The following is an 18,063-nucleotide window of genomic DNA, read 5'->3' as shown; positions in this document are numbered from 1 at the left end:
TTACTCAAGACATTTGCTATAAAAGCGGAGACCTTTGGGCTTGCAATTGTGGTTCCTTTTTTTTTTTTTTTTGAGCATCTTGACGTTTGGCATCTGCTTGGCATTCATGCCGACGAACGAATTGCGTGAGAGAAACACTATTAAAATGCACCAAAGCACTTTCCCAGCAGAACCAGCATTTCCAAAATAATAATAGCAGAACATTCATGATCTGTTATTCTCCTTAATGTTGCGCAGATCAGCTCCTGCTTCCGATATTATTTTATAGGCCCATCTATATAACAATTCTCGGATGACTCTTCATATATAATTTATTTAGATTTGATTTCTTTCTTTTGTGTAGGCCTATTTAAAACATATTAGCATATTATTATTATTATTGACGTAGCCTATTTAAATAGCCTAGTTTAACAAGGCCACGGTTACCATTTCTCCGTCATCCCAGAAGTGTCAAAATCACAAGGTCTTTGTATTTTCTCCACGGTGTCAGGTAGACCAGACGCAATTTCAGGCGTCAGAGAGGCTCGCGCAGTTTTTGAGACAGTATTGATGGAATGCAGTCATAGCGAAGGCAAGGACGTCATCAATCATGCCAAATTATAGCCCAAACTCTTCCATTAGACCTGAGAAACATAACGTCACCACAGATAAACAACATTTTAACGGACGAGCCTTTGATAAATCCATGGACAAAATCGAAAAAGCATGTAGGTTATATAGCTATGTGCAAAAATAACGAATGAATTTTGAATGAATAAATCTTTTATTGTTTTCACTATTTAACTTGATGATTACATATTCAAGGTCAAGTAACATGAATCATTTAGTTTGTTTTATTATAAGAAGTAAGGGGAAGTGGTCACAATTTTTACACCAATGAATAGGCCTATATTTGTCAGAATAGGTTTATTTTTAAAGGTAATTTATGGGTGTATACCTAAAAGTTTTGGCTAAAAAAAATAAATAAATAAAAATAAAACAACAGATTCTGTTCTTTTAAACAACAACTTGTTTTTCTCCCAATCGTAATGGCATAAATGTGTAGGCTATTTAAAACGCATTTTATATCCTTGCATTCAGTTTAGTCTTATAATATAGCAGCAAATATATCATACATACACACACACACACACACACACACACACACATATATATATATATATATATATATATATATATGTACTGTATATTTAAGCTAAAATATAATAAACGAACATGTCTTAATAATCATATACTCTTTTGTTTCAAGTTCAAATTGGACTAAAACGATAATTATCTTATGTCGATGCCTTTCCTATGCAAAATAATCTAGGAATAGTCTAAATTAATAAAGTAGCTACATAAATGGCCTCTCATACAGATTAAATAAAGGTAGTCGCGTAATTTATTTACCTAGTTGCAATTTACGGAAAAGCATTCTTAACTTAACTGGGCATTTATATTATACAGAATATATTCCACTCAGTGAAAATAAAAGTAATATTTAAACGTTTTTATGCTAAGGATCAGACACGTGACTATGCAAACAGCGCTTTGCAAAGTTTTATTTATTTTTTTGATAGAATCTATAAGTGCATTAGTCCAGTGTTATCATTCTGAAATTAATATTAAACAAATCTTTTCTGCAATTTAACTACAGTTAAGTAGATTTGTTTAAACAGAATTGCATTTGCTGGATACATACCTACTCAATGCAGAGCATAGTAAAAATAAAGATAAAAAATCAGAAACAGATGAGTTGTAAAAGGTTATTAAAAATACAGTTACTTCAGCACTGGATAACAATGGTCAGGATTATGTAGTTATTGGTATGACATTTCACAAATAAATGCATTTTAGTTTTCTGAGTGGTTGAGCGCTCATAGCATCATGACATGATAAATATGCCAAAAAAGTGCAAAAGGACAGAATTCACTCTTTTAATTCAGAGAAAAAACAACTCTTAGTTAAAATACTCCAAAATAAAATTTTATGTTTATAAATCTCTATACTTCAATATATACATTATGTGCAAATAAAATGGCTGACATTAAATTAAACTATGCAGAGTGTGTGAATAATGAATTTACATTATTGTGTATATATTTAATATTTAATCCTCACTATTGGCACCCAATTGTAGTAAGTCAGAATAAAAGAAAAATACCCACATTTATGAACTTAGAGTAAATATATAATTAAAAGACAAGATGTCCTATGAATTATTAGAGAAAAAGAAAATTTCTCTGGCTGAACATACTCAAATGTTTATATGAAATGGATAGCTAATTTCTTTTGCATTTGTGTGTATATCATTTATATATGATTGGAAAACGGTCTAACAGAATGTGATGCAAAAAAATAAAAAAAAGAACATCAACAACCTGTAGCAAAGGAAGATGACAAAAGGTACCAAACCTATGAAAGATATGTAGTAAAAATTCAGTGCATACAATGTCTCACAGGGTTTTACTCTTCTCAAGGAAGAGGAGTCATAAGTGACAATGCACCAACACAAAGCCCCCTAAAACAAGTGTGTACACACAGAATAAAAAAAAAAAAAAAATGCTTTTGTTCATTATCAATATTATAGGTTTACTGTTTTAGTCAGTCAATGATATTACAGTGACCGTAGACTGAATGTCTTAGACTTGCCTGAATTTTGTAGATATGGCAAAAAACCTGACATTCATTTGATAAGCACGAGAGGTTTACAAATTAGAATGAGAAAAAAAAAAGAAAAAAAAGGAAGACAACAAGATGTCTTTGTATATATGACGCAAGCCCAATAACGTCTACATTCAGTTTTAACTGAATTCATAGCTTATCTCATATATCTTCATGTACATGGTTTTGCATGTTTAATCGGTTTGTAATAGAGAAACCTAGTGGCTACCATTGCTAGCCTCCCAACAACTGACTCGCTTATGCAGCTTCTTCAGATTGTGGCTGTCCTCCACTCCTTTGCAATGCAGCCGATCGTATCAAGAGCTTCATTCATAAGAGTTTAAAGTTTAAAATGACCTGCAGGGTTCCCACAGTGTTTCTTCCAGCTTCAAGCAGAATCCTTCCTAGTGCGGTCGCTAATGTTCGGCGTGCCAGCAGTCTCTCTAACGTGTCAAGCGCTGTAGTGCCTAGGCCGCCACATGGCCGATCAGATAGATGTTGTCATAGAGGTGCCCTACAAAGTCCTCGCTGATGTTCTGAGCAGCCCGCCGTGTATTTCGGATAAACTCCCTCTTGGACATCTTGTTCTTTACATGAGGGCTGGTCAGGTCGATGGAGAGAAGGATCAGGGAGTAGCACAGCACGTACACTGCATCTGCAAAACCAGAAGAGAGAGGTGTGCTGTTTATGACGTTCAGCACAGTTAACATTGTAACCCCTTCATTAAATAAAATGCCTGCATTACGCAGAAACATCTTTAATAAAGATGAAAATAGAATGAAGCTGGATGTATATGGATGACATTTTCCGAAATTTTTTAACCGCAAATTTATAAAGGATCTATCTATAACTGAGTTAATTATCACAAAGCAGTTGCTCATCTGTGCATATAAGAATATTAATGCATATTGTGATTTGTCCATTTATCTTTACATTTACAAGTTTGCACGTGCTCTTTAGTTGCTGTACTTTTTCACTTCAGTTTTTCCCTTTAAAAATCCCAAATTACTCCTCACTTTTGACGTAGGATGGAATTTAAGATCATATTTAGTTGTATGTGCGTTATATATATATATTAGGTCCCTGCTTTGCATTCTTCAGAGAATTTATCCATAATGTCTTTCATTAATGCCTTTAATATTACGTCGAGAATCTAAAGGTAAAAAAAAATCTTGACTTGAAGTGCGAGTTCTGTCAGTAATTTATAATAAATCTTCATGCTTGTACAGTAGAACACACACACTACAAGTCACATGTTATTGCAGAAGGTAACTGTGATTGGTTGATCTCAGAGCAGGGTCGTCTTTTGCTAACACTTTAAGCCAGCAGGCTTTGCTCGGCTTTAGAAACAAACGACGGTGTAAATACAAGGATTTCTCACATGTTGCTCTGAACAAAGATGAGATCACACAGATCTGCAGCTATTTAATTATGGTTGACAAATCAATACACTACAATACTAATCCTGCAATCTGTTACTATGTATGTACCAATAGTAGAACCAGTATTTCAGCTTTCATTTTCTCTTAAGGCAAAATCAGTGTACGTCACTTCTGATCTGCTGACTCACCTGACAACAAGCAAAGCAAATCACAGTGTTCTTGATGTCACAGTTACACACTAGATCACTCTGTAGTATAAGTGCCAGTCTGGGATCTTTTATGACCGTGTTGTACTTCACTTACCAGGACTTAAGCCCGCATCCCGCACCAGAGTGGGGTTACAGGCACAGAAACGATGAGAAAACTTAGTGATGAGGGTCTCCAGGTACTCGCCCCTCCGCTCCGGCGCATGAATGTGTCTGAAGAAGTCTCTCAGTGCATTAGGGAGGAACTGGTTACTAAAGTTATGAAGTTTGACAAGCTCATCCAAGACATCTCGCCTGCAAACACAGTAGTTTCAGTTGCACTTTATTTTACATTATGTGTACTCACATGTACTTATATACACTGTAAGTACACTATATCTAAGAACGTTCTGGTAATACAAGGTCACTACATGGGGTAAGGTTAGGTTTAGGGGTAGGTTCAGGGTTAGTACCTAGTTATTACATAGTTATTGTAATTACTATAATAAGTACCTAGTATGTACATGAGGAACAGGACTGTAAACTAAAGTGAATTAAGTTCTACATTAATAAAAGACATTAATAGTATACATTTAAACAAACAAACAAACCGTTCATCGAGATAAATCCGCAGCATCTTCCAATTCAGCATTCTGGTATAGAATATAAACTTGGCAATTTCCTTCGGGTGGTCCACAAGAATACCTCTGGACATGAAGTAACTGATACCCTGAATGAAAGAACCCACATAAAACAGGGTGTGGGGATTAGGAGGAAAAAGAGAAGGAGGGGGCATGCTTTTTTACCAGACACCGCGATTTGGTCCGGAGCAAGGCTATCGCATGTCCTTTAAGTGGACAGCTAAAGCTTTGCTAATCTAACCTAAGACACGAGCGAGGGGGAGCCAAGACATACGAATGCATCTCTGAACAGAAATGATGTTTTAAGAGCAGCTTGCATGAGAGAAAAGCCATCCATTTCGTTTTGATCCGGGTTGTGATCTAAAAGCCTATGTCATGCACCATTATTCATTCTAGGTGAGCTTGTAAAAATTATATCTTTAGTCTGCAGTATGAGCATTTCTGGGTCATGTGGGAATTTACAGGGTGGAGGAGGAAACCGTCATATTAATCATAGCTAGCTGGTCAGAATTGTATTTCCAAAGCACGTTGTGGCTATGATCATTTCTCTGTTTATTGCCCATTTAAACATTAAACGGTTTGCCCTCTAATTAATGAGACGTTATTGTGGCGAGGCAGAACAAAAGCTTGTATTTTTTTGTACCTCTTGTGGGTTGGCGTTGAAGGTTAGACTTCCTTCATCTAATTCCAAGTAGAGTTTTCTGTATGAAAATCCAGATGGAAGCCTTCGGTTGTATATGGAACAGTGACCCCAAGTGGACTTGCACAGGCTAGAGGGCAGACAGAGAAAAACAAGAGATTGAATTGGACAAATGCTTATACACTTTCTATAGTAGTGAATATTTGAAAAATAGGTCATATGTTTTTAAAAGATAATTTATGTATTGATTTATTGAATAGCTGGACATCTAAAAGCATAAATAATTCATATCATTTACTTTGCATAAAATCCATTGAAACCTTACACACTTTAATTTAAAGTTTAGAATATATTTTTGTTCTTACACTAACCAAAGCTGCATTTATTTAATTATGAATTTTTTTTTGAAACTGTGATACATTAATATTCAAAAGTTCAATAAGAAAAAAAAAATCATGCTTTTATTATTTATAAGTAAGAATATAGACATTTATAATGCTATAAAATATTCCTGTTTCAAATAAATGCTGCTCTTTTGAATTTTCCAAGCTTCAAGGAATCCTGAAAAAAATATCTATTTCGACCTATTATTAAGAATTAAAAAAAAAAGAAAAAAAATTGTACCAATAATAACATTAATAATATTAATTCAGCAGCATTGGAATGGTTTATGAATGATCATGTAATACTGAATATTTTAATACAAATAATTTATTAAAACAGAAAACATTTATTTAATTTGCCATGATATTTCACATTGGTGTTTTACTGTACTTTTATTAAATAAATCCTTATTAAATGGAGCCTTGGTGAGCATAAAATATTCATATCAAAAACATTATTATTCTACACTTTTCACAGGTAGTTTGTGTTTCTTGTCTCCCTTATGTAGTTTTCCCTTAATTATTATTTTAAAAAAAAATATTTCAATAAATACTCAAGATTTTATATGGAAGCTAAACCCCTCACTAACCCCTGCCACAGGTACTCATCATTCCCCAAGTCCTGCCACACGCAGGAGGCCAGGCACAGGTCGGTAGCATTCAGGTAGGAGAGGATAGTGATGCTGAGTTCGGGCGGCAGCATCTCAAGATCGATGAAGCCCTGCTCCTCTCTGCCCTTGCGGACGCGCAGCAGGTAGCTGATGTCGGCGCCGGGCACCTGGCACTGCGGTGTGCGGTGCTGCTGCAGCGGCTCAGCCAGCGGGGGCCCCATCCTCTGGCCCTGCTCTCCGTCCCGCTGGAGGAAGCACTGTTCACTGTACTGCTGCTGCAGCTGCTGGTTCCTCACCACCCTCCACAGACCTTGACCCATCTGCAGATCTAAAAAGGTTACATTTGAGTGAAATCCACTATACATACATACATCTGGCTTCAGCCCTCAATGCATTAAAATAGTATACTATAAAAGTAGTTTGTGTGTAGCTTGAGAAAAAATGTGGCATGTATTTAAATAAGCATTTACAGAACACTTAAAGAGGTCAAAACTCAAAAGTTTGGAATATTTGATTTTTTTTCTTTACTTTTTTTGGAAAGAAGTCTCTTTTGTTCACCAGTGCTGCATTTAATCAAAAATACAGTAAAACAGTAATATTGTGAAATATTATTGCAGTTTAAAATAACTGTGTTTCTATTTTAACACATATTAAACGTCAAATTATAATTTTTAATTGAGAATCCTTCAGAAATCATTTTTATATTCTACCATTATCAGTTATTGGTGTTCAATGATAGTTTTTATTATTATCAATTTAGTATGCTTTAAATTCTATAAAAAATGTCTTTACTGTCACTTTTAACCTATTTACTTATTTTTTCTTAAACCAATCTTATATACCCCAAACTGTGGAATGGTAGTGCATGATGGTTTCAAAAATATATTAAGCAGCAAAAACTGTTTTCATCATTGATCATAAAAAGAAATGTTTCTTGGGCAGCACAACAGCATATTAGAATGATTTCAAAAGGATCATGTGACCCTAAAGACTGGACTAATGTCTGCTGAAAATTCAGCTTTGCCATCAAAAGAATACATTTTAAAATAAAATATTCCAAAAGTATTCCAAACTTTTGACCAGAAGTCTAAATACAATGTTTTTCAAATGTACATTTCTATTTCAAATGGATTAAATAGAGTTCCAGCATTACTGCTGATCTGGGTACTGACTACTGATGTGATCTCAGCCATATGAGACATCTGATATGGACAGGCCAGTCTGCTTTTATTTCTTGTATTGCTGAAAGCATTTGTATATCATATCATCTCTTTTTTTAGCATTTATTTATAATAGTAATATTACAGTAATGCTTTGTGTCTAAAGCCTTTTATCTCTCTGCCTTCTGTAAAACTAAACCAGAGTAATCCAGAGACCTCAAGCTCTCAGCACTTTAATCTTGATTTAGATCATTTCAGTTGGGTCCCTGAATCCTTACCTCATCAGAACAAAACAGCCTCTAGGAAACTGTTTTCAGTGCTAGTGTGCAGTAGTAAGCTAGGAAATAAAAGCCCTGATGGCAGGTTTATCTCCACTGCAGTAGCACTAATCCTCTCTTGGAGATATGCATTAAGCCTTTTTATGTGGCGTCCAAGGACCTTCCTTTCTAAAACATGATTCTATTTATGAGAAGCATTGTTGTTCTTGTCTCTAATAGCCTCTTGAATGCTCTCTGGTTGCTCTCCTTGTCGCAGAGTATCTAGCATGACAGGCTTTCTTATATGAAATTGACATATACATGCATGGGTCTGACGTAATGCTACTGCACCTGCTCTCTGGCATTCTGTAGGAGGAGCTTGGAAATTCTTAAACCTGCTAAAATCATGGACTGGAAATCTGAACAAGGTCAATGAACTCTTACAAGCAATTTGCCTCTGCTTTGCCTAAGAGCAGGAACAGCTCTTAAATCTTACAAAAAAAAAAAAAAAAAGAAAAGCTTATAATGGTCATTTTTGAACTTTCTGTTGTTGTTGTTATGTTTCTATTAAAAGTGAAAGTGAACAGGTCTGGCAACCCCATGCATGTTCTAATTCTGGTACTCTTGACAAAAAAACTGTTTACTGTAAATAGAAGAGCAAGATATAGCACACAATCCTATTCACAGTATCTGAAAAAAAAAAGTTTGTTATGCAAAAAGGACTTGGAACGTAATATAAACTCTGACCTACATTTTTGCCTTTATTTGCATATCAGTAGCCTTTCAGATTTCAGTCCTAACAAAGAAGAGCTCATCTGACACATTACTCAAGTGTAAAACATAAACTTAAGCTCTAAGACGTTATATATTAAATAAACATTTCTTATTTAGAGTTTCAGACTACTAAACTTGTGAGTTGTAGTGACTGGCACACACAAATTGAGGTTTTCTACAGCTTACATTTTCTTAGCAAAAGGTCTTCCATCATGTTTGGCTGAAGCACAAAGTCCCGCCTCTCTCTAAAACGATTGGTTGAAATGCCAATTTGACACATAAACTCGAACTCTGATTAGATGTCGCGCAAAGTCACGCATGGAACGCTACTGTTTTAATTTTCGTAGCGTCAATGGCTCAAAGCAGCACCACCCACCTCTGTGTGTGTGTGTGAAATACTTCTACCGCCGCCGCGACGAAATAACTTGCTGATCTGCCACTGTCTCACGGATGAAATCGTCGCAGTCATTTAACAGGAGCCCAGGACAGACATCATGACAGCTCCGACGCCGCAGATCGAGGTGAGACAATCCTGTGACACTCACTATCATTCATCAGTTCACTCACTCCTCCTTCTCCTGTCTCTAGCTCCGCCTCCTTCCACTCTGGCCAGACTGACGTCCATAGACTGACGTCTCTTGTTATTGGTGGAAGTGACGCAAATCTCTCAGAGTAAACCAACCACAGGTACGCATACATGCACTTTCGATTGCAAGTTTTTTTTTTCATGTTTGTCAAATTCGTATGCTTATTTAAAACAAAAGAAAGTTAAATAAAATAAATTGCAAAAATATATAAAATAAAATCCAAAATAAAGACACTGACTGAACCAAGTAATTATCAAATCAGCCAAATAAATATATAAATCAGGATTTATTAAATACGTTAATTAATGAAATAAATACATTAGTAAATAAACATTTTCATTAAGTTACAAATTACCAAATTTGTAAACACGTGCTTTAAATTTAACACAAAACCCATTAAAGGGAAAATATCTAAAAGACGTAATCAAAGGCATGAATGTGTAGAAGTGAAACGCTGGGTTGAACCGCATAGAAACCTATCACAACAATACCGAATATTTCAGCGGCAAAAACAAAAGGAAATTAAAAGTTCACTATAAAACTCAGCCATCGGTAAGACACAGAATTGTTATTAACGAAAATCGAGTGCGACATATAATGAAGTAAAAAAAAAGATGTACAGCATGCCAATATCGTTTTTATACATGGTCAATGAATGGTTAAAATGACAGCGGTACATATTACTAAAATATAATTCTTGATGAAATCCATCCTGAAAACGACAGAGATGTCCACTGGTGATCTGAAGGGATGTCTGAGAAAGCTGGAAGCGTCTCTCCGTTCTCTGAAGTATCCCAGAGAAGTGGACTATCAAAGGTATTTAGTATGATGAATGTTAAAGGAATAGTGCTACCACAAATATCAGTTCTCTCATTATTAGCTGGAATCTAAACGTACAAAGAAAACCATTTACTTCAGATTGGTATATAAATTATACAATCTAGATTCATTCAATTAAATGAATAAAGGGACCCCCTTTAGTAAAATGTGACCACAGGGACAAATCCTAGATTTTGAGTAGATCCAAATCTCCTTCATTAAACAGGACTCAATCAAGGCTTCATGAATTCATAGCTCTTCTGAATGTCTGTTTCATATGCAGTCAGCGGAGACAATATATGTGGGATGTTATTCATTAGACACCAACGTCCCCAGCTCCAACCTCACTTTTTTTTTTGGCCTAGGCTTTAAACATCTTGACTCGTATAAACATCCAAAATGGGGCTCTGCCAGTGTTTCATGTCCACATTTTGTTTTGAAGTTTGGAAAGTTAAAGACTTGTCCAGAGCCTCTCCAGTGCTGAGATATCTTGTAAACAGGCTTTACAAAAACCAGCTCCGTTTCTCCACCAGGAACCCAAGCTGCACATCAGATGCTCGGTGAAGAGGTTTTGATGTGAGATGCATCAAACACAACATGCTTCTCAGAAAGACAGATCCTTTTGGCTTGTATGTGCTGGAGATGATCCAGAAATATGACTTAATTTGTCTCCAGCACGACACTCAAAATAGCTTGCAGACAATTTCGAGAGTGTTATTTTGTGCTGTCGTGTTATAAATAACTTTTATATTTGATTTAAAACCTTTATGTGGTGTTGATTTTGTGATTTAATGTGTGGTTTGTCAGTGCTTCGTAATTTGATGTTGGGTTTTATGCTTCCAGATTGGCTGTGGGAGATCCATCAGCTTGTCTTCCTATTGTGAGCTTCGCCTTCACGTCCTTTTCCCCCTCACTCACCGAGCGCCTGGTTGATTATGGCGTGGAACTAACTGGATTGAATGATTTACGATTTATTGAGAATGTTTACAAGGTGCATTGCATTACCTTATATACCACTATATATTATTTTCGACTGTGTGGCTTGTTATGTGTTATACGTCCTTTTAACTGAACTTTGACTTAAATAATTTGAACACAAATTTAAGCCAAAAATGTATTTATTTAATTATTTATTTATTTATTTATGTGCGGCAGATCAAAAGAACATATTTTAAAGAATGTTGGTAACCGAACAGTTTTGGTGTCCATTAAAAAAAAAAAAAAAAAAGTTAATTTTATATTCCACAGAAAAAGAAATAAAGAGACTTATGTAACTATCCCTTCAAATATATCAATCCAATTCATGGTTTAGGGTCAGAGTTATTGGATAATGTTTATTTGAAATCCACTACAGATTTTTATTACAGACTTTTATAAACTGTTTGTAATTTCTTTCAAGACCTAGTGGTTTTAAGGAGTTGGTTGTTTTAAATGGATCAAAGTGGTTGTAGTCATTAATAATGCTTTTCACTCCGCCTTTAATGAGGTGGATTTCTTTTAAAAAAAGCAATTTCACATGTAATTAAATTTACAAAGCCTGTCTTTGTGTTGCCTTTTTTATTGGCACTGTCCCTGATCTGGGAGGTTCTCGCCCCACATCAGAAATGCAGGTCTCTCCAGAGCTCTGTGATTCACAGCATCTGTAGCTCTGTTCTCCAGCAAAGCATTCAGATGTTCAACTGGCAGCTCTTCTTCACCAAGTCTTGAGTAATTAAAATTCTCTGCTCATGTCTCTTTCCTGCTGTGAGAGAAAAAAAAAAGGAGGCTGGCCTTCATGTTGGTCCAAGTCATGTGATCTCAGATTTACTCCAAGCCGATTCTGTACATTTAGCCGTGGGACTGAAGTGCAGCTCTGTCTTTCAGCACTTCCTCCTGTTCGCTGACCTTTCGTGCAGTTCTAAAAGAGATCTGGCCTTCGTCTCATGATAATGTGCAGCTCACGTGAAATATTCTGGTGGGAATTAGTGCTTCCATCATATTACCTTGAGGACCCTGTTGGCATTTAAAAGGAAAGCGTTGTTTGGCAGTTTTGTCATATTTTTCCACTCGTCATTTTCCCTTTGCACTACAGCTCACTGTTTACATCTGGCTTATCCCTGTGATTAGTCTTGGTGGTTCCTCTGGAGTACCTCCTGAACCAGAAATTCTACAAATCAAAAATTGTAACCCACTTAGGGGATAACGTCCTTCCTATTCTTCTAATACATTAAACCCCTTAAATAAACCATTTATTTTATCACAGTTTTTTTGTTGTATCTGCATCTTCATGGGAAAATCTCTTCAAATGTAGGTCTTGCGGGATGTTTTCAGCTTTAAGCCACTGTTAACCAAACAGCAGTTTCTTCAGTTTGGCTTTGCTGAGAGGAAAGTCATCATTCTCTGTGATATCATTGGCCTCGTTCTCAACAAACACAAAGAACTCACTAAAGAGAGCAAGGTATCTGAAAGATTTACCCACACACAGTTTTTGTTATACAGAGATATGATCAATAATTCACCTATATTAGTTTGTTAGTTCGATTGATTGTTTGTTTGATATGGTTTATTTTAATTCTTAGTCTTTTTTTTTAAATCTATTTAGATATAATATTGCAATTATATAATATAATTTATTGGTTATCGGCCATTTTGTAATACAAATAATGTATTATCGCCTTATTATATAATATAATATCATATTGCAGAAGTAGACTCATTTTGTGTTCTGTTGTCTTACAGCATGTTAGTAAACCAAAGAGAAGGCCTCAGTTTAAGAGCTGCACTAAAAATGAGATCTCTTCTGCTGAGAGTGCATCACTGGAGTTATCAGCCCTGACAGTAAGCAATTTGATAATAATAATGATTATTATTATCATTATTATTATTATTATTATTATAGCTGTTTCCCTTCCTCTTAGGTCTCTCGGAAGCAGCCACTGGTAGAAAAGCATCTTGGCAGCAGCTCAGCACCAGCTCCTCAGAAACTCCTCAGATGCTCCTCAGAAGAGCATCTACAGCAGGACGAGGAAACAGAAAAGAGGGGCTTAGACTGCGAGCGTTTTGAGGACTCCTCTCAGACTGCAGATTCAATTGTGAGAACGTGCATCCTGCAACACATTTACACAGAGGAAGGGGAACAACTAGTCAAGCATCCATTATTATGATTATTTTTTATTTAGCCATTTCATGTTAGAACTCCACAATTTCTCAAAATTCCAATTCCTTCTCTTTTTTTATAGTTTTGAACTTGTCAAATCCAATCTAATGCACATGCTGTCTTGTTAGGAGTGTGTGTTCGAGAGCCGGCTGAGGGGTGTAGAATCAGGTCTTCTGGAGAGTGTTGGCAGACTGGAGCAGCGGTTGGCCCTTATGGAACACAGGATACATGCTCTGGAGAAAAGCTTGGCTGGCAAGATTATCATCGAGAGCAGCCAGTGGGAGAACTTGGACGGTCGCGTGCTGCTGCTGGAGACCAGGCAGGCATTGACATCAGCACAGGTACAGGAGTGTAACATCTGTTTGGAGGCTTGGAACTGTAAATTGTAATTTCTACTGCAATTGTGACACAATTCTGCTTTCTCCCAAAACTCACTTTGATGATCAAGCTTGCGTTACGTGATGAAAAGCAGTGACATTCTCCAGCGCAGATACACATGCACTAGCAAAGCTCTCACATGTGTTAGTTTAAAAAATGGGTAATTCATTTGGAAAGTGCAGGTTTTTAGGAAGACTGCAAACTGTTTAAAGGTCAAATAAATCCTTATGGTTCATGAGCGTGTTATTTTAGGATTTGTTTTTATGTTAAGTTGACATTTGCAGAAGTACTGAATATAAGATGAGTTAATGTGTTTTTTGGTGCTTACAAAAAGTTTTCAAAGTTTTTACAAAGTTCTACTTCTGTAGGATCTAACTTCAGGAGATGGTGTCCTCAACACAGACAATGGTAGATTCAAAGAGGACACAGGTACGTTGAAACCTTTTAGCCCTAAAATTGCATTACATTCCTTAAATCTAAAATAGTTTGATAAATTTTTTCCCCATTTGTATCCGTGTTAAAGTATCTGCGAGTGGTGTTTCTACTGTGATTCATCCACCATCTGACATCAGTGATAATGGACGCACTCCAGCTAGTTCTTCTCCGACCGCTCCCCAGGTGACCATCCATCCATCCATCCACCAAATTTTCAAGATTAGTTCGTTTCACAATATTTTTTTTAATTATTTTTTTTTCTGTTTCTTAGAATTTTAAAGAGAGGCTGGACAGAATAGTTCACATGTAAGTGGTATTTTTATATCAATAGCATTTCTCTTGAAGGATTGTGTTTTGGGTGTCATTTAGACAAAGGATTGCACATCAATACTTTGTTGTTGTTTTTTCTGTCCCATTTCAGGATGAAGGATACATCTAACATTCTGCAAAACATAGAACCCACAATGTAAATGTAATCTTATCCCAGAGAAACGTGTTTTTAAGGACTAAAATCTGTCATTTAAAAAACTGACAAATTCTCATATTGTACTAAAATTAGTCTAGCAAAGACTTTCTGATAAACAGACCAAAACTGTAATTCATTAAATGTATTGCCCAATACCATATGGTGGCAAGTGTATTTCAAATAAATCGAATAGATACTTTTTATTAGTCTTCACTGGTTCTTGTGCGTCTCATAACAAAAATGATTAGTGCTGCATGTGGCACCTTCTTTGCTTGTGAAGTTTCAGAAGTGGCAGATTGAGGTAAAACTGCTACAGTTCAGCCTGTTCCAAACATAAAATTTGTTTATTATTATTATTATTATTAATACATTTGTCAATTTGGGAATTTTGAGAATTGTATAGGAAAAAGCTGTGTGAAGGGTTCCAGTGGGGGAAAAAAACATCGTAGAAGATGTGAGGGTGAGTAAATTAGTTTTTTTTTTGGTTTTTTGTTTTTTTTATTAATCAGTGTTTTAATATGCCCTCCCACTGATTCTGCAGGTGTATTAACATCTCTTTTACTGTCTATGATTAACATGAGTGTCTTGTCCTCTAGATGTCACTGCTACCCATGTAAAACCTAATGGTAAATTACTTTATGGCGCACTCTGAAGTCAGTTTTCTGTATTGCACCCAGTCCTGAAGGCTGCATCAGTCCAGTGCCACACAACAGATGTGCAGTCACTTGAATATTAAAGTAAAATGTGTAATCACTGGATGATGTCTTAGTGCATTAATTATAATGCCATTAATGTGTTTTTGAGCTATTCTTTCTTTAGCACATGCTCCAAAATAGATAAATAATTCTGAAGTTAAGGTAGAAATCCATCCGTCCCTCCTGTCCAGTTATGACACACTTGTGTATGTAATTGGGATACTACAATCATTTCAAAATTCCCAAATGCCCCCCACCCCACCCACCATTTAGGTGCTATGCTGGGTTTATTCAGATGTATATAAATTTTAAATACATTTAAATAAATTTAAATAAATTTTGAAACAGTGCTTTGTTTGTTTAAGCATCCTGAATAGTTTATGGCATAGGCTTTACCAGTGGCTTGAGTTTTGGATGTGACTCTGTGTTTGGGAAACTTAATGATTTTTTTTTCTGTTTGCTGTTTTGGTAGCACAGAATGGTTTCACCCGAGAAACCATCTCCAGTACTCATCCAGCACCATTTTCCTTCTACCTGGAGTTAAATGTAGTACTTTAGGCGATAGTGGTCACAGCAAGGGATCAGAAAGGGAATTGCAGTGAATTTCCAACTTATGGGTCGCTGTTAGCAGAATTCAAGAATCCTCGACTCCTGATATAGGACAAACTTGCAATGTATTTGCATGTCTGAGGTCAAGTGACCTTTTGGATGGTCTCTTGGTGTTGGTCGTCATTGTTCAAGATATAACATTTATCAGATTTCAATTTGTGTAAAAAAACAACAACTTGAGACCTGGCTTTGACCTAGCAATGTCTCAAAACAAGACATCAGAGGTCTGACTTGTTGGTCTCACAGGACAGCTTTACTCTTCTCACATTTCATTTTCGGTACGAGGCAATGATGTAAAACTGTTTTTCATCAGTGGATTTTCTCTCTGCAGTTGACAACACCGAGAGGGTCACTGACCTCTGTTCGCTCTTCCAGACGTTCCATTCAGTGCCCTATGTACTACAGAGACTATGAGAATCACTCTGAGATCAATTAGACATAAAGCATTCATGGAGAGGAAAAGAAAGGTCAGATGACCTCTGTAATTATGTTGAAGGAGAGTGTGTGCATGTGTTTGTGTGGCTGGTCAACAGAGAATGCCTGTGACTGTCTTGTATGTATGTTTGGTGTGAGTGTGAATGTATTGAATAGGAGTCAGAGAGAGAGAGATGCTCAGACAGATTGTTTGGGAACTTACCCGAAGGGGCTGCACATTGTCTCCACTAGACACAGGGTGTTGCTGATGTCTGTATATGGGTCAGTGATGTAGTTTTAGTATTATTAGTGAGAAATATATATAAAAATTCTATTTTCTAAATTGTTATATATATTTTATTTTTAAATGTCACAAAAATTTTCACTTAATATATAAATGTAAACTCTGCGAGCTAAAGTCAATCTTAAGAAGTTATATATATTTATGTGTGTGTGTGTGTGTGTGTGTGTATATATTATATATATATATATATATATATATATATATAGTGTGTGTGTGGGGGGGGTGTACATATATATATGTGTATATGTATAAAATGTTTTAATATCTGAAAACTTTTAAATTCAGACATTTCCAAGAACTTGGCAGACAACTACATGTTAAAAAGTTTTGTTCCTATATGTCTTTGACTCATATCCTGACCTTGCTACATAACATCATAACTTGGGCCCCAGAAACCCCCTGTGGAATCAACAGGCCTCTGGCAGGGGCCAGATGTGAATTGGAAACTTTGCTTTGCTCTCTTTGAGACTGCATGCAGGTTTTCTCAGTAGTTGCATCTTGTGGGACTAGACGTTACAGTTGTTTGTTTATTTTATTAGTGTATTTATGTGCTTTTTAATGAGTTTATACAGAGAATTAAAGAAATCTGGATTTGTTGAATTGAAGAGCCACTTTGTAGCAAGTTAATTAGATATATTAGAAATACATTTAGAGTTTATTTTTTCCTCTGGTTTCTGTACGTTTCTTCACCTGCTGTTCAAAAGTTTAGGGTCGTTTTGTTTTCTTTTTAAGAAATTATTATTCAGCAAAGACGCATCAAATTGCTGAAAAAAGTGACAATTAATACATTTATAATGTTAGGAATGAGATATAATTTTTCTAATAAATTCTGAAAAACTATTTTGAACATTCTATTCAGCTAAGAATCCTGAAGAAACCGTATCACAGTTCCCATAAAAATATTAAACGGCTCAACTGTTTTCAACATAGATGATAATAAGAATATTTCTTGAGCAGCAAATCAGCATATTAGAATGATTTCTCCAGATTCATGTAGGCCTACTGAAGACTGGAGTAATGGCTGGAGTAAATAGCATTTTAAAATATTCAAATAGAAAAGTTATTTAATTTGTAATAATATAAAAAAAAATATGCTTTTACAGCCTTGATCATAAAACGTTTCTTTTATAAAAAAGCTTCTTTCAAAAGCATTAAAACCCCTAACTTTTGTGAGTCTAGAACACATGATCTCATAATTTTATTTTATTAGGCTCATCAAATCTCCATTCATTCCATCAGCTTCTGGAGTCAGTTTGTTTAGTCTAAACGTAAGAGCACAGGTACAGGAAGCACACCTAATCTGAAATCCGCTCAGCCACTTTGACATGAAAACTGAATTAAGAGAAAATAAAGTGTCCCACAATGTTCAGTACAATTAGTCTTTTAAACTAGGACGTTTGCTTTACTTTTCGACTGTAACTGGATCGTCTGGAGCTGGACCATGATGTAATGTGTTGCACTGATGGTTCTTAGATTGCAATAATAATCCTGCACAGGTCTTTATTTAAAAAAAAGGAGAGAGTGAGTGAAAGATGAGAACA

The 18,063-nt window shown here is 35.7% G+C and overlaps 2 protein-coding genes across 3 annotated transcripts; one reads left to right on the top strand and one right to left on the bottom strand.

The window, feature by feature from the left end:
- Positions 1–1,527: 1,527 nt before the first annotated feature.
- LOC113094988 (F-box only protein 8-like) lies at positions 1,528–9,261 on the bottom strand. Of its 2 annotated transcripts, none has more exons than XM_026260574.1 (6): positions 9,056–9,261; positions 6,468–6,816; positions 5,498–5,624; positions 4,825–4,943; positions 4,332–4,528; positions 1,528–3,301 (listed from the first exon to the last, which is right to left on the bottom strand). In XM_026260574.1, the coding sequence occupies exons 2-6, from the start codon at positions 6,806–6,808 to the stop codon at positions 3,114–3,116; spliced, it is 972 nt and encodes a 323-aa protein (XP_026116359.1). In that variant the 5' UTR covers positions 6,809–6,816; positions 9,056–9,261; the 3' UTR covers positions 1,528–3,113. The 2 variants fall into 2 exon arrangements, with proteins under 2 accessions (XP_026116359.1, XP_026116358.1); XM_026260573.1 differs by lacking the exon at positions 9,056–9,261 and adding an exon at positions 8,866–9,025.
- Positions 9,262–9,701: 440 nt separating this feature from the next.
- Positions 9,702–14,703, top strand: cep44 (centrosomal protein 44). Its single transcript, XM_026260572.1, has 11 exons — positions 9,702–9,818; positions 9,992–10,082; positions 10,929–11,076; positions 12,376–12,522; positions 12,804–12,902; positions 12,983–13,156; positions 13,350–13,562; positions 13,968–14,028; positions 14,123–14,217; positions 14,306–14,340; positions 14,456–14,703. The coding sequence occupies exons 2-11, from the start codon at positions 9,994–9,996 to the stop codon at positions 14,502–14,504; spliced, it is 1,110 nt and encodes a 369-aa protein (XP_026116357.1). The 5' UTR covers positions 9,702–9,818; positions 9,992–9,993; the 3' UTR covers positions 14,505–14,703.
- Positions 14,704–18,063: the final 3,360 nt, after the last annotated feature.

Source organism: Carassius auratus, unplaced genomic scaffold (genome assembly GCF_003368295.1).
Source record: "Carassius auratus strain Wakin unplaced genomic scaffold, ASM336829v1 scaf_tig00215565, whole genome shotgun sequence".
Classification (NCBI taxonomy): domain Eukaryota; kingdom Metazoa; phylum Chordata; class Actinopteri; order Cypriniformes; family Cyprinidae; genus Carassius; species Carassius auratus.
The sequence above is the reverse complement of the archived record's forward strand: the minus strand, read 5'-3'. Positions and strand labels throughout refer to the sequence as shown.

What these genes read in the sequence shown, in the direction of transcription:
- LOC113094988 (XM_026260573.1), bottom strand. Translation starts at nt 8,959, where the DNA reads ATGTGTCAAATTGGCATTTCAACCAATCGTTTTAGAGAGAGGCGGGAC. An exon ending in AGACCTTTTGCTAAGAAAAT is followed by an intron (nt 6,817 to 8,865) that starts GTAAGCTGTAGA and finishes TAACCTTTTTAG; the next exon opens with ATCTGCAGATGGGTCAAGGT. An exon ending in GATGAGTACCTGTGGCAGGG is followed by an intron (nt 5,625 to 6,467) that starts GTTAGTGAGGGG and finishes TCTGCCCTCTAG; the next exon opens with CCTGTGCAAGTCCACTTGGG.
- cep44 (XM_026260572.1), top strand. Translation starts at nt 9,994, where the DNA reads ATGTCCACTGGTGATCTGAAGGGATGTCTGAGAAAGCTGGAAGCGTCT. An exon ending in AGAGAAGTGGACTATCAAAG is followed by an intron (nt 10,083 to 10,928) that starts GTATTTAGTATG and finishes TTATGCTTCCAG; the next exon opens with ATTGGCTGTGGGAGATCCAT. An exon ending in TTATTGAGAATGTTTACAAG is followed by an intron (nt 11,077 to 12,375) that starts GTGCATTGCATT and finishes CTTCAAATGTAG; the next exon opens with GTCTTGCGGGATGTTTTCAG.